The following is a 26488-nucleotide window of genomic DNA, read 5'->3' as shown; positions in this document are numbered from 1 at the left end:
GTTATATCGGAACGATTTGATTCGTCACACGGTCACAGATTGTTTAACCCAAACATGGGGCCGTTCAAAAACGACGTAACGCTAGTTTTCTTTTCGTAATTTACGTAACATAACGCTTGATCACTATTTAATGTAACGCTTGATTACCTCCGCCACCGAAGGTGAACGAGGTTATGTTTTCACCCCTTTCTCTCTGTTTGCTTGTGTACAGGATATCTCAAAAAGTTGTGGACGGATCCAGATGAAACGTTGTGGACACGTTGGGTGTGTGACAAGGCCAAACTGATTAGATTTTGGTGAAGATCCAAATCTGAATCTGGATACTATAATTTTTTAAGTGATTGTTCACCGTTGAGAGATATGGCTAAAAACGATATATAGCACGGTCTCAAAAAGGTGTGGATGGATTCGGACGAAACTTGGTGGATATGTTTGGTGTGTCACAAGGACGAATTGATTCAATTTTGGTGAAGATTCAAATCTGAATCTGGATACGATAATTATATATTTTTTAAAAGTGATTCTTCACCATTGAGAGATTGGGCCAAAAACGACATACAGCATGATATTTCAAAAATGTATTGGGCCAGATATGTTCTCATGGGTCAGGCATTGCGTGGCGTTGGTATGCGCTCTACCGAGTGCCCTTCTCATTACCGTGTGTTCTGACAGGCTTGGTTAAACCTATTATAATTCAACAGATGATTATATTTTTGAGGGTCCTTCATCGTGATTAACACTTGACACAAACAAAGCCAATGGAAAATGTGACGCAACAAACCCGGACAGTGTTGGATCAGTCGAGGCCTACAGGCCTAATGCGTTAAGCCCACAAGAAAACCAAAATGGTGGCCATATCATTTTGTCTGGGTGCCATGGTGGGTGGAGTTAAGCGACCAATGTGGGTGTCGTCCGGAAACTGTCTGACCAATGGGTGCACATTTCAAAAATCGAACACCAACAAGAACCACAACAGCAATGTGGAGCTCTTGTAGACCTGCAACATGTCACAGGTAAAAATGGAAATCAAGTTTGAGGTTATTTGCAGTCATAACACAAAGTTAAATTCTAATGCACCAATGTGACGCGACAAAGGAAAAGGCGACTGGCCTCGTCCTCTCGCTTCATTATTTTCCTTTACCACCTTTATTGGTTCACGAGTCAGTAAGTGACCACTATATTAGTTATGGGTGTCTGTCTGTCTGTCCCGAGCATAGCTCCGTGGGGTTTGATCCGATCTGGATACAATTAGGGTGCGAGGTTTGTGTCATGATCTAGTTGTGTTTTCCGGAGAATGGGCGTGCTGCGCCCATTATGGGCAGAGCCACGCCCAAAAAACGTGTTTTTAGGGGGGAGCCGGTTTCAAGTTACATCTTCTCCGAGGGGGTTTGTCGAATCTGGCAGGGGTTTTCGGTATTTGGTTAGCCCAATGGTACCTGCATAGCCCCACGGAGCTCGACTTTTCATTTTCGTCCCAAGGTCACGAACTTAGAAAGTGTCAAAAAAATCAATAAATTGGGCATCGAGCTCCTCGGGTTTTCAACTGTTTCGAATGAAAGTTGGTATGCAAGTAGTGCTCTTCGAGTACTACAACTTTCATCATTTACGTTTTTCCCGATTTCCTGCCAGTTTGCCCGTGGCGTCCCCTCGAAGGTCAAAAAATAAAAAAGGTGAACCGTGTACATTGCTCGTGAACCATCGCCATCTCCAGACTTGTTTTCCTTTATATTCTCACTCTACAATCTCTCCAGAAAACCCTTTCCCTGAGAAATTGCTCTTTACTATCAGATGATTCCATTTCTGGAAACCACTAAAATTTACCCAAATATGAGCAATTCGTCTAGATTCTAGAATTTACAAAATCTAATATTTTACATTGTCACTTACATCTAGCCTCAGCAAGCCTTATTAAACCCATAATAACAAGTCGTTCGATGTTAATTCGTAAGTATATGCACAGAAATACATCTCTTAACAAAATCATTCAAAAAGTCATTATTTTTAGCTTACAAACTTAAACTTTATCCTTTGAAAAGCTGTTTAATGAACATATGTCCTGCTTATGAACCAAAATTAACTTCATTATTAATAAATATTCCCTGAGTGTCAGTTGACCTGAAATCTCCATAATTTGTTGTTTTAAACCCTCTTCCCTCACAGTTACATCTTCAGGTTGAGTTGCACACGTTTGGGTCAGTGGGCGATTGGTTACGTCACGGCTGATGGCAATATCCTGCAGACAATCCCACACAACAAACCACTCTTCCAGGCTCTGTTGGACGGCAGCCGAGAGGGATTGTGTGTAACTTTCCATCCACAGCTATGAGCAATTGCACCAAGATCACACATCACCCATATGCTGCCTTGTGCTTAACCACATGAATCTGTAATTGTGACTTTACTTTTATTCCTGCCCCTTTCATTCACAGTCCTCTTTGTTTCTTTTTTTTTTCCCTTCCTATTTTCCTTGCAGTTATCTTTATCCCGATGGCCGTTCGCAAAATCCGGACCTTATAGGACTCTGTGAGCCCACACCCCATGATCACATCAAGGTTACACAGGTAAATTCACTGTTAGTTTTCTGCATTTTATTTCTGTTATCTTACTTGGTGGAAGCAGTTCAGAGGTTCAGACTTTTGATGTTTTGATCAAACTCTAATGGACATCTTGACCTAGTTTTCTGATACACACTGCTCTTGCGTCATTATTTGTGTATACATATTTGTGCTTGTGCCACAAGGTAGTGAAAGCCATTGGAACCTTTACAATTGTGCCATTTGCACATCATATCACTTCAACAAACTGCAGAAGAAGTGCTGGGCAGTAGATAATGATGGTGGAAATTTTGCAGCTTTATCTCAGCATAGTATTTGACAAGGTACTGGCACAATGGTCCACCACTTAATCCTTATGCCCAAATGTATAGTAACTAGCGTAAAAGCCCATCAAAATGATGGGAGACTCTTCTGTATTTTCACACTATATTCAGCCTTGAAAACTCAGGCAAAAACCTTAATTTATTACACAAATTGCTCATCCATTTATTTGGCCAGTGTATAGACAATCGACTGCTGCGACCTGGATTAGTAATACATGAAGCAATAACATGTCATGACTCATTAATGTTTCTTTACATTTTGCTCATATTTTTAATCGAGCAAACAGGGGAACACTAGCAGACAATCAGTGGAGTCCTTCCAGAGAGCCAATAGATGCAGCGGATACTGCAAGAGTCCCTTTAAGGGAGTTCATTATCACGACGTGATTGGGAGCTCGCGCGCTGTTCCTCACAAGACTTTTATCATTCTTATTCAAGAGTCACTCAACACGTCAATATTTAAAGTGACTTTTGTTCGACATCACCAAGACGATTGAGCGAAGTGGATTTCGTTTGTTGGGCTGAACAACCACGACGACGATGAAGGAGTTTTTCTCCTTTGCTCACCACAATTTGTGACCTTGACGTGAAACCACACAATTGTGATTGCTTTTACATGGCATCGAGGATGGCGAGCAGAGGAGAAGAACTCGTTCGTCGTTGTTCCTAATGCTTATGACGGCCGACCCTTCTGTATATTCACACTAATGACCCTGACAACTCTGCCTAAAACTGAAGTTGTGTACAAAACCTTAATTTATTACAGAAATTGCTCATCCCATCATTTAGGCGGCATGTAGGCTGCAGGCCACAAGCCTGGTGTTGGTGCAGTGGTAAGGGCAGTGGCTTGGGACCCAAGAGGTCCTGAGTTCAAGCCCCGTTGGGACACTGAATTAATATATGTATGTATATATATATATATATATATATATGTATTTATATAATGTGTATATATATAAATATATATATATATATATATATATAAATATATATAAATATATATAAACCAAGTCGAAAACACCAGGGGGTTGACTCAGCCTGCCATCCTTCCGAGGTCGGCGAAATGAGCACCAGTTGTACTGGGCCCGGTGTATGCCCCGGTTAGAATAGGTGTACCATATCCCTGTGTGTCGTAAGAGGCGACCAGGGTTGCGTCAGGAAGGGCATCCGGCGTAAAAACCTATGCCAAATCATTATGCGGACAACAAAACGAATTTCCATACCGGATCGGTCGAGGCCCGGGTTACCAACGACCGCCACCGGTACCGGTGGTCAGCAGGGTACCAGTGGAAATTGTGCTACTGCTGGGCGAAGGAGGAGAAGGAGACGGGGAAGGCGAGTCCGGAGGCAGTGGGAGAGGGGGAAGGGTAGAAGTGTGGAGGTGAGAGTTGGAACTCTGAATGTTGGGACGATGACTGGCAAAGGGCGAGAGTTGGCTGATATGATGGAGAGAAGAAAGGTGGACATACTGTGTGTACAAGAGACCAAGTGGATGGGGAGTAAGGCGAGGAGCATTGGAGGTGGTTTCAAACTGTTCTACCATGGTGTGGATGGGAGGAGAAATGGTGTCGGGATAATCCTGAAGGAAGATCATGTCAAGAGGGTATTGGAGGTGAGGAGGGTGTCTGACCGAGTGATGAGTGTGAAGTTGGAAATTGAAGGGGTGATGATGAATGTCATCAGTGCATATGCCCCACATATGGGGTGTGAGATGGAGTATAAAGAAGATTTCTGGAGTGAGTTAGATGAAGTGGTGGAGAGTGTATCCAAGGATGAAAGAGTGGTGATTGGAGCAGATTTCAATGGACATGTTGGGGAAGGGAATAAAGAGGATGAGGAGGTGATGGGGAGGTACGGTCTCAACAAGAGAAATGTGGAAGGGCAAGTGGTGGTAGAGTTTGCAAAAAGAATGGAAATGGCAGTGGTAAACACGTATTTCAAGAAGAAGGAGGAACACAGGGTGACATACAAGAGTGGAGGAAAGTGCACACAGGTGGATTACATCTTAAGTAGGAGATGCAACCTGAAAGAGATTAGTGACTGTAAGGTTGTGGCAGGGGAGAGTGTAGCTCGACAGCATCGATTGGTGGTCTGTAGGATGACTTTCGAGGTGAGGTTGAGGAAGAGAGTGAGGGCTGAACCAAGGACCAGATGGTGGAAGCTGAAGGAGGAAGACTGTTGCGTGAAATTTAGGGAGGAGGTGAGACAGGCGCTGGATGGTGGTAAAGATGGGTGGGATGATTGGGCAACGACAGCAGAAGTTGTGAGGGAGATAGCTCGGAAGGTACTTGGTGTGACATCTGGACAGAGGAAGGAAGATAAGGAGACTTGGTGGTGGAATGAGGAAGTACAGGAAAGTATAAGGAAGAAGGGGTTGGCTAAAAAGAAGTGGGATAGTCAGAGAGATGAAGAAAGTCGGCAGGAGTACAAGGAGTGGCGTCGAAAAGCAAAAAGAGAGGTGGCAAAGGCCAAGGAAAAGGCATATGACGAGCTGTATGAGAAGCTGGATACAAAAGAAGGGGAAAAGGATTTATACCGATTGGCAAGACAGAGGGACCGAGCTGGGAAGGATGTGCTGCAGGTTCGGGTGATAAAGGACGCAAATGGGAATGTGCTGACGAGCGAGGAGAGTGTGTTGAGAAGGTGGATGGAGTACTTTGAGGAGCTGATGAATGAAGAAAATGAGAGAGAGAGAAGGTTGGAAGAGGTGGAGATAGTGAATCTGGAAGTGGGGTGGATCAGTAAGGATGAAGTGAGGACTGCTATGAAGAAGATGAAAAGTGGAAAGGCGGTTGGCCCAGATGGTATACCAGTGGAGGCATGGAAGTGCTTAGGAGAGATGGCAGTGGGGTTGTTAACCAGATTGTTTAATAAAGTCTTGGAAAGTGAGAGGATGCCGGAGGAGTGGAGATTAAGTGTACTGATTCCGATTTTCAAGAATAAGGGTGATGTGCAGAGCTGTGGAAATTACAGAGGGATAAAGTTGTTAAGCCACACCATGAAGTTGTGGGAAAGAGTAGTGGAAGCTCGGTTGAGAGGAGAGGTGACGATCTGTGAGCAGCAATATGGGTTTATGCCAGGAAAGAGCACCACTGATGCGATGTTTGCTTTGAGAATGTTGATGGAGAAGTATAGGGAAGGCCAGAAAGAGTTACATTGTGTGTTTGTGGATTTAGAGAAAGCTTATGATAGGGTGCCAAGAGAGGAGTTGTGGCATTGTATGAGGAAGTCGGGAGTGGTGGAGAAGTATGTGAGGATCGTGCAGGATATGTATGAGGACAGTGTGACAGCGGTGAGGTGTGCGGTAGGAATGACGGACCGGTTTAAGGTTAAAGTGGGATTGCACCAAGGATCGACTCTGAGCCCTTTCCTGTTTGCAATGGTGATGGACAGGTTGACGGACGAGATCAGACTGGAGTCTCCATGGACCATGATGTTCGCGGATGACATCATGATCTGTAGGGAGAGTAGGGAGCAGGCTGAATCGAGCCTTGAGAGGTGGAGGTACGCACTGGAGAGAAGGGGAATGTTAGTCAGTAGGAGTAAGACGGAGTACATGTGCGTAAATGAGAGGGAGGGTGGTGGTATGGTGCAGTTGCAAGGAGTTGAGGTGGGGAAGGTGGATTGGTTTAAATACTTGGGATCAACTGTCCAAAGTAACGGAGAGTGTGGGGGAGAAGTGAAAAAGAGAGTGCAGGCAGGATGGAGTGGGTGGAGAAGAGTTGCAGGAGTGATTTGTGACAGAAGGGTAGCTGCAAGAGTGAAGGGGAAAGTATACAAGACGGTAGTGAGACCAGCTATGTTGTATGGTTTGGAGGCGGTGGCACTAACAAAAAGACAGGAAGCGGAGCTGGAGGTGGCAGAGTTAAAGATGCTGCGATTCTCGTTGGGAGTGACGAGGATGGACAGGATAAGAAATGAGTGTATTAGAGGGACAGCGCAGGTAGGACGGTTTGGAGACAAAGTGAGAGAGGCGAGATTGAGATGGTTTGGACATGTGCACAGGAGGGAAACGGAGTATATCGGGAGAAGGATGTTGAAGATGGAGCCGCCAGGCAGGAGGAGAAGAGGAAGGCCAAAGAAGAGGTTCATGGATGCGGTGAGGGCGGACATGCGGGTGGTTGGAGTGTCAATGGAAGATGTGGAGGATAGAGCAAAATGGAGACAGTTGGTCCGCTGTGGCGACCCCTAGCGGGAGCAAGCCGAAAGAGGAAGAAGAAGAAGAAGTAGGCTGCAGGCCACAAATCGCGGCTGTGATCGCTCCTGAAAAATAACAAAAATAACCCGGGTGATGCATGAAGATAAAACATGCGTAATGCTTAAATGTATATAACAATCAGGAAAAAAAACATCTTTTCGAAATGAAACATGTATCTGGATGAATCCGCAAAACACAACCAAACAAAGTAGGAAGGGATGACACCACAACCCAACACCACAATCATTTTACGGATCGCCATCACAACATCTTTTGACATTTTTGTTATAGGTAGCAATCATAACAATTGAATGAAGATGTCTATGTTCGAGGTAGTTGTAGATTTGTAGCATGGGTTGGTGTAACTCTGTAATTTAGTTGTGGGATTGAGACAAAAATGTTTGTAGTCTTTTTATTATTATTATTATTATTATTGTTTGTGCAGCCTTTGTGCCTCAATCTCCTTTTTACTCCCCCACCTCACATCAATCTTAACTCATTCCCTTCCAAGCAGTATGGTACATTGGTGCCAAGGGAATGACATAAAATGATGTAAACATTTTGTCATTTACATATTACATGTGCTAAAGTTCAAGTAATTTTAACCTCCTTTACCCCTTCTCCACCACCCCCCCCCCCCACCTTTTATACCATCTTAACCTCCTTTGTCGTTCCCTCTATTATCCTCTCCAACTCTCCGGCTATCCTTCATTTCTCACTTCTCTGCCTCCCCCCTCCCCTTCCCACACCCCTGTACACCCCACTTCCAGCCCTTTGACCTGTTGAATGGGAATGTTGGAAGCTGAATCATTCTCTAAATTTTGATCTTCATATCCTACCTCGAGGTCAAATAACCACTCATATTTATGTTGATTCCCTAACTGTGTTTATCTTTATCTTGCATATTCATGCTTGACCCCCCTTTTCTTTCTAAAGGTGTGTATCTCCTCGTTTCACTCCCCCCCCCCCCCATGCTCTGTGATGCACCCTCCCCTTCCCTTCATTTTGGCCACATGCCCCGAGCCTCTTTAATCCAATCATCATGTTACTACCTCTCCCCCAACCCATTATTAGGAACAATATGAGTTGTACTGCGAAATGGGGTCCACATTTCAACTGTGTAAAATCTGTGCAGAGAGTGACAAGGATGTGAAAATTGAACCCTGTGGCCACCTTATGTGCACCGCATGCCTCACAGCCTGGCAGGTAAGTCTTACAATGATTCTGTAAGCTTTGTATCACTGTATCACCTAAGGATGTAACATGCTTGAAGTTATCTTTCATCTGTAGGATTGAAGTGCCTGAATGTTTTGTCAAAAAGCTAGATTTTACAGGGATTCTGGCCGTACAACCCAGACAGCCGCATGGGGATGGAACTGCTATTGTTTCGGTATTATCAGCACAATTGGGTCAGCAGCTTTGGTGTGCAATCTGACAATGTCATAATGCTTGACGAGTGTATTTTCCGTTCAACTTCACTCTTTTTGTTCCATTATTCTTTTGCTTGTAGAATTGTATCATTGTAGACGATGTGATGACCAAAAGTTTGGTTGTTGATACTTTTATTTTCCACTTTTGGAATAATAGATATTGGGGGTGGTGGGCTTTTGCTTCTTCTTTATGAAATAATATAATCATGCCCTTTTCCCAACATCTGGATAAACATTTTCTCAGTACTTTCTCATTTACAAAACCAATAAAGATTGATCAATTCCTCCAAAGAAAAGGGAATCAGTTCTCTCTTTGTAATTTGTTGAGTGTGCCATTGATAACTTGACTACTATTCATGAAAGGAGTGGAATTCCATTCATCTCTCGTGTTACTGTGGGTGTTTTTTTGTTTTTGTTTGTTTGTGTTTTTTTTAAACTAATTTTGGACAATTTTTTTGTAAGTGTAATGTTAGTGCCCATTCCAAGTTGCTCAAAGGACCATTATGAGTCGATAACAAAATGTAGGCTGACACCACGTGCAGAAAAGACCAAGCAGAGCAGGCGGATTACTTCCTCTTTGAAGGTCATTTTATTCACATTCTGATGGTGACTTGGTAATCGCCAAGAGATTATCCTAGCTTCCAGAAGCTTAGAGTCCGACTACTGTCTGCGGAGAAAAAAAACAAGATGCCACTATATGAGGTTGATGGCACCCAGAGTGCACCGAGAAGTGACTTGCCCCAAAATCGACAGCTATGTTTGTCTCGTATTAAAAGTCAAGTCCTCCGGTGTCTCTGTTTCAATGTGTATGCGTGATCTGTGTGTAAAAACGTTTCCTTGAGCCCAAGACCTAGTAGAAAATAAATCCTTTGTCGTTCTGCCATAAGTTTGATGTAAAACCACAACATCTGGAATACCACTCCAGCCAGCATCCTTGCTCTTGGTCACCACCATTTCTGACATTACTCTGCCTTTACTTGGTAATGCTGATGTCTGCATCACTTGTCCAATTTTGTACATTTACCAATGGGGCTGCTTTGTCTCAAAGGTCATGTATCATATGGTTCGAGATATGAGAATTTGCTTTAATATGTGGTTCTTGCTCGGTACCTGACTTGTTCTGGCATTCATACTCCTTGGATTTTTTTTATTTTCATAATTTTAAACCGACAGCAATATGGTACAGTTTGTATGTTTTCATTGTCATCTGCTCGATTAAAGGTGACCTAAATTTATTTGTCATCTTCATGTGTGTCTGCATAATTGCCAAAGCCTCCAATACAAGAGGAAATCCAAAAACAAATTCCCTTTGAGACAAAAATATTGCGTCTATTCCAATGGTACTAGAAAAATCACGCACCGTAAGGGTAACGTGGTAACAGACAAATTCTTACGACAAAGCTCTACCATTCTTTTTTTATCATTATTTTTTAAAAACTTGCTTTCTTCCTCTGACCCTGATTGATTTGCTCTCACCCTCAGGAATCCGATGGCCTTGGTTGTCCATTCTGTCGATGTGAGATCAAGGGAACAGAGCCCATTGTCGTTGACCCATTTGATCCCCGTGGAGAAGGACGAGGGGCTTTTGGTGGTTGGGGAGTTGGGGTGATGGAAGAGGCATCATTAGGATTTGAAGAGATGGAAGGTTGGGGGATGGAGCCTGAGGACTCTGTGTGCCGAGAAGACGGGATAAAAAATGATGAGGGCAGTTGCCCTACATTGAGTTACATTGCAAGAACAAGGGTACTGTATCATGTCCTACAAAAAATGGCATTACGTTTATTAATTCAATGCAGCATATTTCCCTAAAACCACACTGTCATCCATTCTTGTCTTCTCCACTCCATAATTTTTCATCTCATCAATCTCATTTTATGCAAATTCTTTCTCCGATCCATTGATATTTTTTTTCACCTTTTCAGACATCTTTTACCATTCCTTAAATTTCCCAAATTATCTTTCCATTCCCCTTCAATCCATCGCCGGTTTCCTCCCACGAGACCCACCCCGCCGGTTTCCTCCCACGAGACCCGCCCCGCCGGTTTCCTCCCACGAGACCCGCCCCGCCGGTTTCCTCCCACGAGACCCGCCCCGCCGGTTTCCTCCCACGAGACCCGCCCCGCCGGTTTCCTCCCACGAGACCCGCCCCGCCGGTTTCCTCCCACGAGACCCGCCCCGCCGGTTTCCTCCCACGAGACCCGCCCCGCCGGTTTCCTCCCACGAGACCCGCCCCGCCGGTTTCCTCCCACGAGACCCGCCCCGCCGGTTTCCTCCCACGAGACCCGCCCCGCCGGTTTCCTCCCACGAGACCCGCCCCGCCGGTTTCCTCCCACGAGACCCGCCCCGCCGGTTTCCTCCCACGAGACCTGCCCCTCCTTTCCCAGTTTACAGGCATGGAACCCGTCTCCCCTTCTCCTTCCTCCAGTTTCCTTCCATGACACCTCCACCCGAGTTTCCTTCCATGATTCTCCAATCCCCTTGTACCAGTTTGCTTCCCTTATAATATTTCTCCCCTACCTCCTGGTTTCCTTCCTTGAACCCCCCCCCCCATCTCCTCCCTCTTTCCTTCCATGAGATCTGCCCCCATGCAAATTTCATTGCATGACACCTTTCCCCACCCCCTCATTTCCTTGCATTATAATTGTCTCCCCCATACTCGTAGTTTACTTATCCCTTGTTCCCAACCCAACCCCATCGCTCCATTATTCATCCCTGAGACCTTGCGTTTATTATCGTTTGTCGTGCTGAATATTCACCTTCCTTGCCTTAAAAAAAAAATTGTCCTTTGACCTCCCCCCCTACCCCCACATTGCCCCCACCCCCAGGTTCAGAGATTATCACCCATGACTTCTCCCACAATGCACCGCAAACGCCCACCTGCTGAGCCTGCTCCTCCTGGCTCTATTGCTTCACCTCTTGGTCCTTCCCCAACATGTCAGCCGTCCGATGTACCTCCTGTTCCTCCTCGACTTGATTTGCTTCACCGATCTACACATTCTCCGAGCCATTCTCCATCCATCTCCCCCAAAGTAATATTTTTTTTTGTCTCCTTCCGTTTACTATTTGTCAGTGATACTGTTTTTTTTTGTTTTTCCTGCTCATCCATCCTGGAATTGACCGTAATTTGGGATAGGCATATTTAAGGGTGCAGATCTTTGCTGGGTGATGAACTGGAAGGATGATCAGCGGTTCTGTTATGGCTGGTGGTGCGACTACTGCAGGTATCATCAGCATTTATATGAAGTTTTGGGGAAAGTGTGCATGTTTTAACACTGTCATGTTAAAAGATCTATTTTGAGATTGTCGACAACTGAGGTTGTTGTTTTAAAAGTTTGCAATTCTGAAGAAATCTCCGACCTACTTTTAACGGCCCCAATTAGTCCCACCTTATTGTGTGGTTGGCTGGAGATTTTTTTGGGCCCAAGTGTTTCAAACAGGCCTGCGAGGGTAGGGCAAGGTCAAGGGTTAGCTCGTCTTTTACAAAGCAGCATTCCCCTGAAGGTGACAGAAATCTGTACTTTGTTCACTGACTCTTCTGCCCAAAGGACAGTGTGGGATCTTTAAAGTCTGTCAGCTAATGCTGGCAGATGGGACACCCTGCTTAACGTCCATCCAAGAGATGGTACACTTTATGATGCGACTCCCTGCCAATGAAATGCCAATCTAATAGTTTGTAGTCGGGCTGAGAATCGCACCAAGATGAGAAAGGTTAGTGTTCCTCCTTCTCCTGAATCATCCTATTGGACAAAATTGCAAAGGAATGTTTTGTTTTATTTTTTACCTCTTCCAGCGAAGGTGGATGGAGGTTGTTTCTGAGTTGTCCATCTGTCTGTGCGTCCATCTGCCTGTGCGTCCATCCTTGTGTTGGTGATGGGTTTTTGTTACCACGATAAATTAAGAACATTTGAAGGTACCCAAGTCAAAAGTATATGTAATTATGTAAAGACAAACTGATTGAGATATTGGGTTAAGAGGTCAAAGGTCAGAGGTCCTGTGAGGTAAATATTCTGTTACCGCACTGACTTGTGAACCAATGATGGGATTTTGACCAAACTTCGTATCATTATATATTATGATGCAAAGATGAACCGATTAGATTTTTTGCATCAATAGGTCAAAGGTCAGAGGTCAGGTTACGTAAAAATATGATACTTGAGAACAGCTGAAGGAATTTAAGTCAAACTTGGTACAAGTATGTATAATGATGTAAAGATGAACTGATTAGATTTTTCGGTGAAGAGGTCAGAGGTTGTGTGAGGTAATTAAATAATTCTTCACCATTGAGGGATGGGGCCAAAAAACAATACAGTGCATAGCATGGTAACTCAAATAGTTATGGACGGATTTGGATGAAATTTGGTGGACGAGTTGGATCGGAGACGAGAACAAGCTGATTATATTTTTGTTGAGGTCCGGATGCAGAAAAAATATGCAATACAGTAATACATGCATGATCTGTATTGGCCTCAAATCAGATGAAACTTAAAATTTAAATTTACATTCAGCCTTCCGAATGACCACCCATCCACCAGAAGACAGCACCTACTGTGCAATAATAGTGATGGTTCAACTTTGGCTACAAGGTTACTTTACAGCTGATAATAGAGAACGAGCAAAAGGAAAGAAGGAAAGTGCTATGATCTTGTATATTGGGTAGAATAGAGAGAGGCTGTTGCTCAAGTTATGCTTACCAGGTAGCTTGTCTACCATGTAGTTGAATGGACTTGTTGTAGTTGAGTGAAATGGGATGCTGGGGCAAGCTCATGGTAATAAATATGCTTGGTGAACCCTGGATGAGGTGCAAGCTCAGGGTAAGCAGTGAATTAATGGTGATGATGATTGAGCTCATGGTCATTTGCAAGGTAAGGAATAAGCTCATGGTCAGGTGCAAGCTCAAGAAAAGGAGTGATCTCTTGTTCAGGTAACTGAAATCAAGGATTGAGCTCATGATGCAGTGCAAGCTCAAGACAAGTATTGAGATAATGGTGAGGTGCAATTTTGAGATTAGGGGTTGAGGTCATAGTGAGATGCATTTTTTAAGATAAGGCTTGAGCTCATGGTGAAGTGAAATTTCAAGATAAGGTTTGTGCTCATGGTGAGGTGCAAGGTCATTTTGTCACGATGTGTCATTTAGCATGAAAACAACCACATTTCTGATTTCTTTTTAAAAGCCACAAAGTTAGTCCAGATGTACGTCATTATGAGCTCAAATTAAAACTCCTCCGACTTGGAGACCCTTCGTTCAGACGTGCCAAACTTCTGCCAATTGATGGATACAATTTTTTTTTTCTCACTCGTGATATCAGCTGCGGTTGTGTGTGGTTTCATATTTAATGGGAAATTTTTAATCTTCCAAAATATTTTTTTGTCATCTTTCTGCATCCAAAATATGATCATTTCTCCACTTTGTTTTTTTCTGAATGTCCATTAGCATGTCTGTTTATGGTCACCCTCCTCAAGGTGAAATGATGCAAAACCAGCAACAACTGTACTGAAAACAAACTTTAAAATACAAGGTTCTCATCCATGCTGATATGACCAGTGATTAAAACAAATTGTATATGGGATACTGTGTCTGTGTTTAGTGATGTGTATGGGATACTGTGGCCGTGTTTAGTGATGTGTATGGGATACTGTGTCCGTGTTTAGGGTTGTGTATGGGATACTGTGTCTGTGTTTAGTGATGTGTATGGGATACTGTGTCCGTGTATAGGGTTGTGTATGGGATAGTGTCCGTTTTTAGGGTTGTGTGGGATACTGTGTCAGTGTTTAGGGTTGTGTATGCGATACTGTGTCTGTGTTTAGGGTTGCGTATGGGATACTGTGTCCATGTTTAGGGTTGTAGCATTAGCTGTTCGGAAACAAGTGTTTCCTAGAACCAAACGGGAAATCCACACGACTCACAAGGACTCGTTTGGAAAAATTATTCACGCTGTTGTTTTAAGATGTCCTCCCAAGTTAAATATCATTGACGATGTATTTGAGGTGCACCTCGTTATCCCCACGTCTTTTGAAGAGAGAAAAATAAAATAAACGGCAGGGTTATTGTCTGTCTGTCACTCCATTATCTCCGAAACGGTTGGGCAGAAATTCACTGAACTTGGTGGTGATGACCACATGACAAGAAGGTGCAAGAGCAGGATCATTTTTAGCTCGCCTGTTCGAAGAACAGAGAGCTATAGCGATACCCCGGCGTCAGCGTGAAAATGTTAAATTTTTTGATGCAAGTTATTTTTAACCTCCGCCATCGAAGATCGGAGGTTACTGTTTTCACCCCTTTCTGTTTGTTTGTTTGTTTGTTTGTGAACAGTATTACGGAAAAACTCCTTGCTGGATTTTGACGAAACTTGGTGGGGGCGGGGGGGTTAGGTATGGTCCAAGGATCATGCCATTAGATTTTGGACTTGGTCCCCCCCCCCAAAAAAAATTGTTAAGAGAAAAATGTTTGTTTTTTTTTGCATTTCTACATGTTTTAAGTGATTTCCAACCCCCCCTCCAAAAAATTTTTTTTTTTGCATTTCTACATGTTTTAAGTGATTTCCAACCCCCCCTCCCCCCCCAAAAAATAAAGAAATTGTAAGAGAGAAAAAAAATTTTTGCAACTTTTTTTTTCAACACAATCTCGATTTCTTTTTTTTTGCATTTCTACATGTTTTAAGTGATTTCCAAACTCCCCCCCCCCCCCAAAATAAAACGTTGGAGAAAAGAACTATAACTCAGTCAGCACTGTTGGCATCATATTTAAGGAATAAGATATAAGGTTCACTTGAGTGACCCAGCAGTATTGGCGGCGGAGGTTTTGCACTTTCCCGAGTGCTCCCCCTCAAGTTTCCTTTCTAATGTTTTTATCGACCAGACTATTTTTTTATACACCCGATATATATATATATATATATATATATATATATATATATATATATATATATATATATATATATATATATATATATATATATATATATATATATATATATATATATATATCGGGGCGTATTATGTGATACCGGTCGTCCGTCCGTCTGTCTGTCTGTCTGTCTGTCCGTCCGTTCCTGTCCGCACTCTAACTCCCAAAGTTTTCAACTTTCACGTTTCATATTTGGTACATAGGTACAGACTGTGGAGACGGTGTTTCGTGACATACGTTCGTCATCTAAAGTGGTTGCCATGGCAACCAGGATGCTGTTTTCCATCAGTTCCTGTCCGCACTCTAACTCCCAAAGTTTTCAACTTTCACGTTTCATATTTGGTACATAGGTACAGACTGTGGAGACGGTGTGTAGCGACATACGTTCGTCATCTAAAGTGGTTGCCATGGCAACCAGGATGCTGTTTTACATGTAGTAGCACAATTCTGTATATACCTTCTTGTTAGGGCGTATATTGTGCTCACTTGCGCTCTTGTTACTGATTACAATATACAAATACATATATTGCTTTATAATTATACTTCACTGCAATGCTTTATAAAAAATATTAATTATTAGACTCGTCTTTTAAAAACGGTAAATGTATAAACAGGCGAGCATTGGGTGGCTTTGACACCAACTCTGGTTGGCCCTGTCCCCAGGGATTTGGTCAAAAGGTCAAATACCAAAAAATGCAATTGTGGGCACATTTTTATACATTTTAATTAAAACTTTGTATGTGCAATTAACATTGGGAGACGCATGATTGATATATATATATATATATATATATATATATATATATATATATATATATATATATATATATATATATATATATATATATATATAATTTTTTTTTTGGAGTTGATCCCCCTGGTGCGTGCCCCAGAGGATGGGACTTTGGGTCACAGGGGTTACAATGGAAGATTTTAACTTTGCTTTAGGTGGGAAGTGTGGGGATTTGCGATCGGCATTCCATTGACCTCGTTCTAGTTGGAACAACTGTTTGCTCATTGGTTTCTTTGCCGGGCGAAGCCGAAGTCCCAGAGGACAAACACCACCACTGACACTGCAGACAATAACGTTGACTACTTTTCAGTTCTCCGCTCTTTTTCAGTTTGCTTTTGGTGTCTGTGCTGCTTCTGACAACATTGGCAGATTTTAAACTTCAATCTCTTCAAGATGTTGAATTACAATTGTGCAATATGGAGGCAAATGTGTTTTGGCCAAGTTTTTAAACACAAAAGGTTTATTTAAATATCAGAGCCATCCAGAACCCATAATACATAAACCTCCGTTATGCTGTCAATTACAAAGGAAACTTTGGACAGGTATAAGGAAGCAAGTACAACAGTTTGATTTAAGTGTGAAATGCTGAATACACCATATTGGCATTTGTATTGAAGCAAGAAAAGTAAAAAATAAAAATGAATGTTTTTGTTTTGAAACGGTAAGAGGAAATGAGAGGAGATTGGGACCATACTCTGTGCGGAGCGTTGGCGCTGCCGAAGCAGTCTCCTTGGCTATTGGGCACAATCCTGGACGGGTCGCCACTCCGACACAGGATACCAGCAAGCTGGCACTCATTTTGCCGACCTCGGAAGGATGACAGTCAGAGTCAACCCCACCTGGTATTAATTCAACAGGCGAGGGGGATTTGAACTCAGGACCCTAGGATCCCAAGCCCACCACCCAAACCATTAAGCCAACACCAGGCAGAAGAGGAAATGAATCTCACAAAACTGATTCCTTTTTTGATTTTTATTTATTTAAATTGAGCACACCGGGCCATTTTCAGACTTCTGGTGCTACGATACACCAAGCTGTGAAGGTGTACTGCACTTTACAATTTAACCTGGGTTTATTAAATCAGTAAAATTTATTATCTGATGATCAACTATCAAATTTTTTGTTTATTTATTGATTTTTTTTTTCTTAACTTCGTGTTTAGTATTTTTTTTTTAACCCACCGATACGATGAAGTGAATCTGCTTTCACAGAGATACCAACCAAGGCATGGCTCACTTCCACATCTCTGACGCAGTGATGCTATCGCTATATAATATGAGGAAATTCCGATTTGAACATCGATGTAAAAGAAAGAAAACGAACCAAATTTCAGTCCATCATTTGGTTGAAAAGGCACAAGTTGTAGATCTTGTTGAAGAACTGTGCATTCATATTGCAGCGTGGAAACAATACTCCAGCACCATCTGGGTTCTGTGTGTTCAAAAACAAATTATTGATTGGATGAAAGCAATAATCAAAAATTTTGTTCCGTTTCTGAATGGCTTTTTGAGACTAGGCCGCTCTCCTAATGCTACGATATACAGTGTTTTATGACAAAAGGCTGACATTTATGATGATGTTCGAAATTAGTTTAATGATAAACGGTTGTGAAATTGTGTGATACTTTCAGGCAAGTTTAAAGCTTTGTACTTATGACGTGTGCTTTTTTATAGAACAGGCGAGTAGCGTTGAATTCTCATCACCTTTTTATGACCCATCCAGGCTGGCAGGATGCAGTCCAGCCTGGGTTTGAATCCTTTCCGAGCTATAAGCTGTCATCCCAGTGTTTCACAGGCTGGGTGATTCATCGATGTGTGTGCCGTCCCTCGGATGGACGTTAAACTGGGCGTCAGATCTGACAGCATTAGTTTGTGGGTGTTAAAGACCCCACGGTGTCCTTTGTGAAGCTTTGGCGAGCTATCGTTGCTGCCATGAACAAATCACAAATTCTTGTCCTGACCTACTGAGGGTACTCCATCAGCAGCACAGTCATGCTTTCAACCAATGATCCTACCCCACCCAGCCTTGTGCTGAATACGAAAGAAGTAGTAGTAGATATCTCTTCATTGCTGATTTTCTTATATTACTTTCAAACATCCTGCTAATCCTTTGTTTTTATGAGAATGCAATAGATTTATTTAGGTTTTCCACGACCGAATATCATCTGATAGGCTTAAAAAAAATTTCCATTCTCTCTTATCAAGTTTATCTTCCTGATGAAGAATGCACCTGTTGGAATTGTGTGCCAACAAATTAAAACCCTGCGCAAATATGATAATGTATTGATAAGACTACCATGTCCATATATTTGTGTAATGACGAACGGAAGACGAATTAAACTGTTTAACTGCAAATGTGCAGCTTTTATGCATTTTTACTGCTGCTTGCAGTCTCCAGAAGTTGGCAGAGATGAGGCAAAGCATCAATAAAAGGTAGTGACGTACCTTCAGGTCCATGGTTTTAAGTGTCACAGGCAATTTAACTATTTATTTATTCACTCATCAATCATTGTAATTTACACCCACCATTATTATCAAATTTAATATTTTGATCACATGGTGGGTTTAAATTACAATGACCGCACTCACCGCATGCATCGGAACATATCACAATGGCGACACATGCAGCCGAGTGCTGTACTGGTTACCTGCAAGCAACGCCGCTTTGTACATATGACGCTCAGGCCATTTCAACATTGTTATTCAATGTCTGTGGTATTTCATTTTGAAATATCATGTGCAGAAATCATTGAGATTGCAGTCTTGATGGAATTGTGAATTCGAAAATCGATTCTGTGCGTGGAGATCAGTTCTGCGTAAATTCTGTGCTGTGCAGACTATTGCATAACTCCAACAGGTGTAAATGCTAGACCTTTTCAAGGATAGTGTTGGTATGCATTGGCAGACAATTCAAATGATAGGTTTTATCAATTGGAGGGTGACAGAAGTATACTATGCTAACTGCCGTGGGAAGCAAAGGAACGTGGATGTTTTGTGCGTTATCCCTCTTTTTCCGACGAAGGGATAATGCCCGAATCATCCGCGTTACTTCTCTACCTGATGCTGTTTTGTTGTTTTGGTTTTTTTGATTCCCTCTTATTAAGAGGTTTATCTTCCTCCTACTCTCCTCCAGGGTTCTCCCTCTGTTGGCCGCAAACCTGACCGACCAGCCCCCTTACCACCGCGAACTCAACGAGGTTTACCCCCGACCCCAACTTCCAAACTCATGCCCACACCCCCTCCTCATCGTCGATCGTATCACTTTGATACTTCCGTGGGAGTGGGTGGAGGAAGTATGGGAAATATACCCCTTGTTACTCCATTTCATCACGAGTTCCATGAACTTCATTCCTCTCGCTCTTCTGGAGGAGAATGGGGATTGAATTTGAGCACCAAACTTCCTCCTTTACACCCTCCTTTGCATTCTCCTTTCAATGCTAACCATCACATCTGGACCCCTTCGTCGCAGGCACCATCGTCTCAACCTCAAAATCCTAAACTCCAACTTTCCAAGTCATCTGACTCTGCCTCTTTATACGGTTTCATCGGGCCACAGGTGAGAATAGGGTCCTAAGGTGAATCGAATATTAGTAACTCCAAATAAGGATAAAAACCTTTCATACCTGTAACTCATGTGCATTTCATCCTCAGCTTCTCTCTGAACCATTGGAACACCATTACGACCTTCCCCGTCCTGCTCCTTGCTCCTCAATTTCCAATCAGTGCCGGTGAGTCCGGCTGTGATGAATCTTGTGCAGATTAAAATTTTCATCGTCCTGAATGCTCATGTGCAGCAATTTAATAACGCTGCCCAAGCAGACATTGGCTTTGCGTAAGGCTGACCAGGTATTTTTATGGTGATGTCACTGCATCAGATCCAACGTGCATTGTCCTCCTTTCGCGCGACAGGCTGATTTCTGGGTATATCGTCGACCCTTTCTTTGAATAACTTTTATCAAATGAGGTGTTCAGTTCTTTTGATTTTTATGCCTCCGCACCAAAGGTGCCGGAGGCATTATGTTTCCGGGTTGTCCGTCCGTCCGTCCGTCCGGATTTTCGTTTACGCGATAACTCAAGAAGCAAATTGTAGAATTTCATCAAACTTGGTAAAAAGGTAAAGTAAGACAGGGCAATTAAGTGATTAGATTTTGGGCCAGATGTGGTAAAGGTCAAGGGTCAAAGGTCAAGGTCAAACTCTGAAATTTCACTGTTTACGCCTTAACTCAAGAAATAAAAGAGAATTTCATTAAACTTTGTACAAATGCAAAGTAAGACAGGTCAATTAAGTGATTAGATTTTGGGCCAGATGTGATAAAGGTCATGGGTCAAAGCTCAAGGTCAAACTCTGAAATTTCACTGTTTACACCCTAACTCAAGAAATATAAGAAAAAATTTCATAAAACTTGGTGCAAAGGTAAAGTATGACAGGGCAATTAAGTGATTTGTTTTTGGACCAGATATGATGAAGGCCAAGGGTCAAAAGTCAAGTTCAAACTTTGAAATTTCACTGTTTATGCCCTAACTCAAAAACAATTTGACAATTTCATCAAACTTGGTACAAAGGTAAAGTAAGACAGGGCAATTAAGTGATTAGTTTTTGGACCAGATATTATGAAGTTTGTTACCGGCACCAACGACGAGGAAGCGGATCATCATTCAAACCTCGTGCATTTATATATTGTATCCAAGTGTCCAATAAAATTTTTGCTATCTTAATCAAAGATAACTCCTTTGATTTTTATTTATTTTTTTTGCTGAGGTAATTTTCAAATTTCTTTGTTGGACAATATATAATGTCATTTATGCTCTAAATTTGAATTGGTGCCATTTTTTTTTTCAGCAATATTTTATTCACATCACATTTCTACAGTAGCTCAGAATAACATACTGAACACTGAAGAGGACATAAGTGTCAGTCAAATAATTTTGCATACAAAAACCTAGATATCCATTTCATATGCAGATACTGTAACTTTGATCTCTGAGTATCACAGATGTTGTGACACATCAGGAGCACTTATTTCACATTCTCACTTTACTTTACAACATATCATCCAAACTACTAGATATACTATGATTTTCTCGGTCGTGAATTCACTATCAAGCTTTACATAACATACTTAGCTGTTCACGACTAATAGTCATGGGAAATCAGAATCATGCAGACTTATGTATCAGATCCTGAATAAATTAACTGGTACTTTGTCCTTTTCCCCTTTTAAAAATGACATTTTTGACATTCTGACTTAGCATTTACTGAATTCATACCACTTAATACAAACAACAAGAGCATAGTCTTGCATTTCATCTTACTGTCATTAACACTTCATCAGTAAACTTTCCTCATAGTCTGAACACTATTTTCTAGACAATTTATCTTTGTAATATGTGTATTGTAAAGCTAAGCAGATTTGGAAAAAGGGAACAATCACTTCGTACTGATTCAGTGTAAATTTTTAAATGATCTCTATTGATGGGCGAGGACAGAGTGGCACAAAAACAATAACTATGAGCCATTTTTGAAAAGTGGCAATGCTAAAATATGTATATACTGAGGGTTAGGTATTCCCTAAAATATGGTAATTCATGGATTGATTTTTAGCATGCGAGACATAACCATTGTGCATTTTTATTTCCATTTCCGGGTTGTCCGTCCGTCCATTCAGATTTTCGTTTACGCGATAACTCAAGAAGCAAATTGTAGAATGTCATCAAACTTGGTAAAAAAGGTAAAGTAAGACAGGGAAATTAAGTGATTCGATTTTGGCCCAGATGTGATAAAGGTTAAGGTCAAACTGTAAAATTTCACTGTTCATGCTCTAACTAAAAGGTAGTTGACAGAATTTCCTCAAACTTGATGCATTGTGCTTGATGTATTTACAAACAGGTAGAGATTATTTTGAGGTCACATTTCAATGACAAAGGTCAAGGTCAGAGGTCTTATGTTACAAACAAAATACAAACATTTTCCAGGCATAGGACATATTTTACTATGAAGGATTATTGCACTATGTCAATACAAGTGTTTGTGCGGGAGAGTGGAGACATACCATTTAGCTAACGTGGACTTTAGTCAGGTGGGTTTATGTGATCAAACAGTATCCGTAGGTGAGTCAGTCAGTCCGTAAACACTTCAGTCATTATCGCTTGAACGAAACACACAATTTTGATGAAACTTGGCCAAAAACTTAATATCTGATGCAGAATGAAGATGTATTGTCCGCATCAAAATCTGCACTCATTCTGGGGGGCAACGGGCCGTTTAACCCACTCCACCCCTCCCCCCCCCAAATAAATAGAATAAAAGAAAACAGGTATTTGCTCTCCTCCAAAACTACACACACACAATTTCGATGAAACTTGACCATAACATTCGTCGCCCATGATGTACCAAAGTTTGTTCACGGCATTAAAAAAAATTCAGGGTCTAATGGGGTCTGCGGGCTGAAGTGGGGGGGGGGTTGAGTGAGTGTTGCTCCTGATCCAAGTGAGCTTCAGGACAGGTGGTCTAATTTTTAAATGTTGTGTTGTATAACCATCGTTTTTTTTTAATACCATTTTTTCCCCCCCTCACTGTTTTCATAATGGTCTCCACTACCCACCCTTTTCCACTATTTTGTAATGCTGCCTAAATATCCCCTCACATTTTGTGAGATTGCTACATTATTAACCCCTTCTCTCCTTTTCTCATGAAATTCAAGAATCTACACAACCAATTATTTAATTTAGGACAATGCCGAATAGACAGATACCTTACTTTTGGATAATGAAAGAAAACTACAGTTAACATGCAATTATTAGCTCACCTGGACTTTAGTCAGGTGAGATTATGTGATCGAGCACTGTCCGTAGGTCAGTGAGTCAGTCAGTCAGTCGGTTGGTCTCTAAACGCCACTCATTATCGATTGAACCAGCCACACGATTTTGATGAAACTTTGCCACAAGTTTCATCTCTTATGCCTAAGAAAAGTGTATTGACCGCATCAAAATCTACGATCATTAAGGGAGTCTACCGGAGGGGTGGGGGGGGGGGGTTGACCCCCCTCAAAGTAGGTATCTGCTCTCTTCTCTGTAACTACACACACAATTTTGATGAAACCTGACCACAACCTTCATCATCCATGATGTACCAAAGTGTATCGACCGCATCAAAATCCGTACTCATTAAGGGGGTATACAGGGGACGGGGGGAGTTGACTCCCCAAAATACTGTATGTATTTGCTCTCTTCTCCAAAGCTACATACACAATTTCAAAGAAACTTGACCACTATCTTGTACCAAAGTTTGTTCACGGCATTAACAAAAAAGAAATCCACGTGAGCTTCAGGACGCGCGGTCGTATTTTTATGTCAGTAACAAAACATATGTCATGAGAAAGCATCCCAAAATGAAAAGCCTGTCCATGTCCAGCTTGTACTCAAACTAAACTTGATAAGAACAACAGCTGAAATAAAAAAAATTAAATTTTATCAATTAGTGTTCGCACATTATTGTAATAATAATTTGTTGAAAGATTGATGACAAAGATCAAATGGTAAAAAAAGGTTAAGGCCATCACACCAAAGCTCAATGGCAAATAAATAAAGAATCACGGAAGCGATTTTTAAAAAGCAAAGAAAAAAGAAAGAAGAGATGCATGATGTATGGTGCTGACTGTCTGGTGGCCAGACGAGAATGGGGTATTATGCCGACTATGACTTTGCCCTTTGACATTTGACCCAATTATGAGTTGGTCACCAAATTCTCAGTTACGGTTTGTTGAAAATGAGCTCAAATGGTAAAGAAAAAAAAAAGTTATGTCCTTGACAGATAGACCAACACACATACAGCCCCAATGATTGCAAAAAAAAAGATGAAAGAAAAATGTAAGATGAAATATCAACAGTTGTTCGTGACAACTGCGAGAAAGAAAAAAAAAGAGTAGGAAAGTGTAAAAAAAAAGGAGTTCGACAGATTGGGGATAGACAAGGAAGGATCATTGGAATGGCTAAGAAGAGGTCATCTCAGCTGGGTTGGAGAATGAATCCTTTCTATAATTCACGGATGTGTGTTTGTGTTTGTTTGTTCTGCTACTCCTACAGTTCTATGCTGATTCCATCCAGACTTGCTGTGCAGATCAGCATGACCCCAATCTGTGTGTTGGACTGTTTTTACCCCTCAGCCCGAATTGGGCTAAGGGGTATTGTCGTCACAGGCGTTGTCCGGGCGTCCGTCCGTCCGTCTGTCAACTTTTGGTTTCCGTCAATTTCGAGGAGAATGCCTTGTCCGGTTAAATCCATTTTTGCAGGGTATGTTGGGGTCGAGTAGGGGAAGGATCCTTTCGAAAATGGATGCGCTGTGATTTTCAATGTGGTCTCCATGGCAGCCATCTTAAAATTGGTTTCCGTCGATTTCGAGGAGAACGCCTTGTCCGATTAAATCCATTTTTGCAGGGTGTTTTGGGGTTGAGTAGAGGAAGGTTACTTTCGAAAATGGGCGCGATGCGATTTTCAATGTGGTCTCCATGGCAGCCATCTTGAAATTGGTTTCCGTCGATTTCGAGGAGAACGCCTTGTCTGATTAAATCCATTTTTGCAGTGTGTGTTGGGGCTGGGTAGAGGAAGGTTCCTTTCGATAATCGGTGCGATGCGATATCCAATATGGCGGCTAGGGCAGCCATCTTGAATTTGGTTTCCAGACAATAACTTGAGAACGGCTTGACAGATTGATTTTATTTTCATGGGGGTATAATGTGGGTGGTTAGAGGAAGGTTCCTTTCAATATACAGCACAATCCGAAATCTAATATGGCGGCTAGGGCAGCCATCTTGAATTTGGTTTCCAGACAATAACTTGAGAACGGCTTGACTTATTGATTTCATTTTTGTGTGATATAATGGGGGTGTTTAGAGGAAGGTTCCTTTCGATATTCAGCGCAATCCGATTTCCAATATGGCGGCTAGAGCAGCCATCTTGAATTTGGTTTCCGGACAATAACTTGAGAACGGCTTCACACATTGATTTTATTCTGGCGAGGTATAATGGGGTTGAGTAGAGGAAGGTTCCTTTCCAAAATGGGCATGCTGCAATTTTCACTGTGGCCGCCATGGCAGCCATCTTGAAATTGGTTTCCGTCAATCTCGAGAACGCCTTGTCTGATTAAATCCATTTTTGCAGGGTGTGTTGGGGTTGAGTCGAGGAAGGTTCCTTTCGAAAATGGGCGTGCTGCGATTTTCAATATGGCCACCATCTTGAAATTGGTTTGCTTCAAGGGGCTGAAGGGTTACACCCGCTAGGCGGTGCTATTTTTATCTTTGCCGGTGATCTTGGGGGAATGGGGCTGGAGGGAGGGGGGTGAGGTGTTATCGGGGTGATGCAAATTCTCTATGTAAATTTTATTATTTAGCGCTGCCTGCAGGTGGGGGAGGGTATTACAAGTCTCCACCATTTACAGTGCAGTCAGTATTCCTGTCCCCATGTTTTCCAGTGCAGTGAGGTGTTTTGAATTTCACGCAGTAGGTATATCTTTGCTTCATGCACGTGACCCGGGTTTTTTTTTTTTTTTTTTTTGTCCGGAGCGATGGAGGCAGCTCTCAGTTGCCTATGCACCGCCCAAATAAAGGTATGTGTCAGAAGAATGTATCGCATGTTAGGAACAAGATCTCCTGTAGAGTGAGCACTCTGATTGTCATAATAATTGTGCAAGACGAAGCACACAACACCAACGGCTTTTAGAAGGTGGCAGGACTCAGTCATTCGGACAAATATAGGTTCTGCAAGGTATAAACAAATTACGAGCCACCTCCTATCAGGATGTAAAAAAAACTACTGTCAGAGCAGCTGTACACACAGACGCAACAAGCTACATCGAGTAATCTACTGACACATCTGCAGAAATTTCAATATCCCAGTTCCTGAAAACTCATGGAAACACGAACCAAAAGCGATTGTTGAAATCGAGGAAGTAATGCTCATGTACGACCTCATAATCCCATTGAGCGTGAACAGAGAAAACAAAGCATTGTGACCGGACAAAGTACTCAGATACAAAAAGGAAAATAAGGCATTGCTAATTGAGGATTCAGCAACCAGTGATCTTCGTCTAAATAAGGTGGAAATCAAGAAAATGACCAAATATCAAGATCTCAAAAATGAAGTGAAAACATCGCAGAAGCTGAAGAGATCCGAAATTGTACCAGTAATGATTGAAGCATCAGGTACAATAACGAAGAACCTCACGGAGAGCTGAAAAAAACATCCCTGGAAATATTACGACAAACAAACTACAGTTGGAGGCTGTCTGGGGC

General features: G+C 42.1%; 1 protein-coding gene across 2 annotated transcripts in view; it reads left to right on the top strand.

Annotated features, from left to right (window-relative positions):
• LOC147031672 (E3 ubiquitin-protein ligase CBL-B-B-like) overlaps window positions 1-26488 on the top strand; it is a 132538-nt gene that overhangs the window by 59522 nt on the left and 46528 nt on the right. For both annotated transcript variants that reach the window (XM_085852111.1, XM_085852120.1), the window contains 7 exons: window positions 2161-2298; window positions 2474-2561; window positions 8151-8282; window positions 9989-10249; window positions 11332-11535; window positions 19336-19758; window positions 19854-19930. In XM_085852111.1, coding sequence (XP_085708237.1) covers window positions 2161-2298; window positions 2474-2561; window positions 8151-8282; window positions 9989-10249; window positions 11332-11535; window positions 19336-19758; window positions 19854-19930 — 1323 coding nt within the window. The remainder of the gene's footprint in view (window positions 1-2160; window positions 2299-2473; window positions 2562-8150; window positions 8283-9988; window positions 10250-11331; window positions 11536-19335; window positions 19759-19853; window positions 19931-26488) is intronic.

The sequence above is a fragment of the Eptatretus burgeri genome, chromosome 2, assembly GCF_056783735.1.
Source record: "Eptatretus burgeri isolate ZD-2024b chromosome 2, Ebu_testis_v1, whole genome shotgun sequence".
Taxonomy (NCBI): Eukaryota; Metazoa; Chordata; class Myxini; order Myxiniformes; family Myxinidae; genus Eptatretus; species Eptatretus burgeri.
The sequence above is the reverse complement of the archived record's forward strand: the minus strand, read 5'-3'. Positions and strand labels throughout refer to the sequence as shown.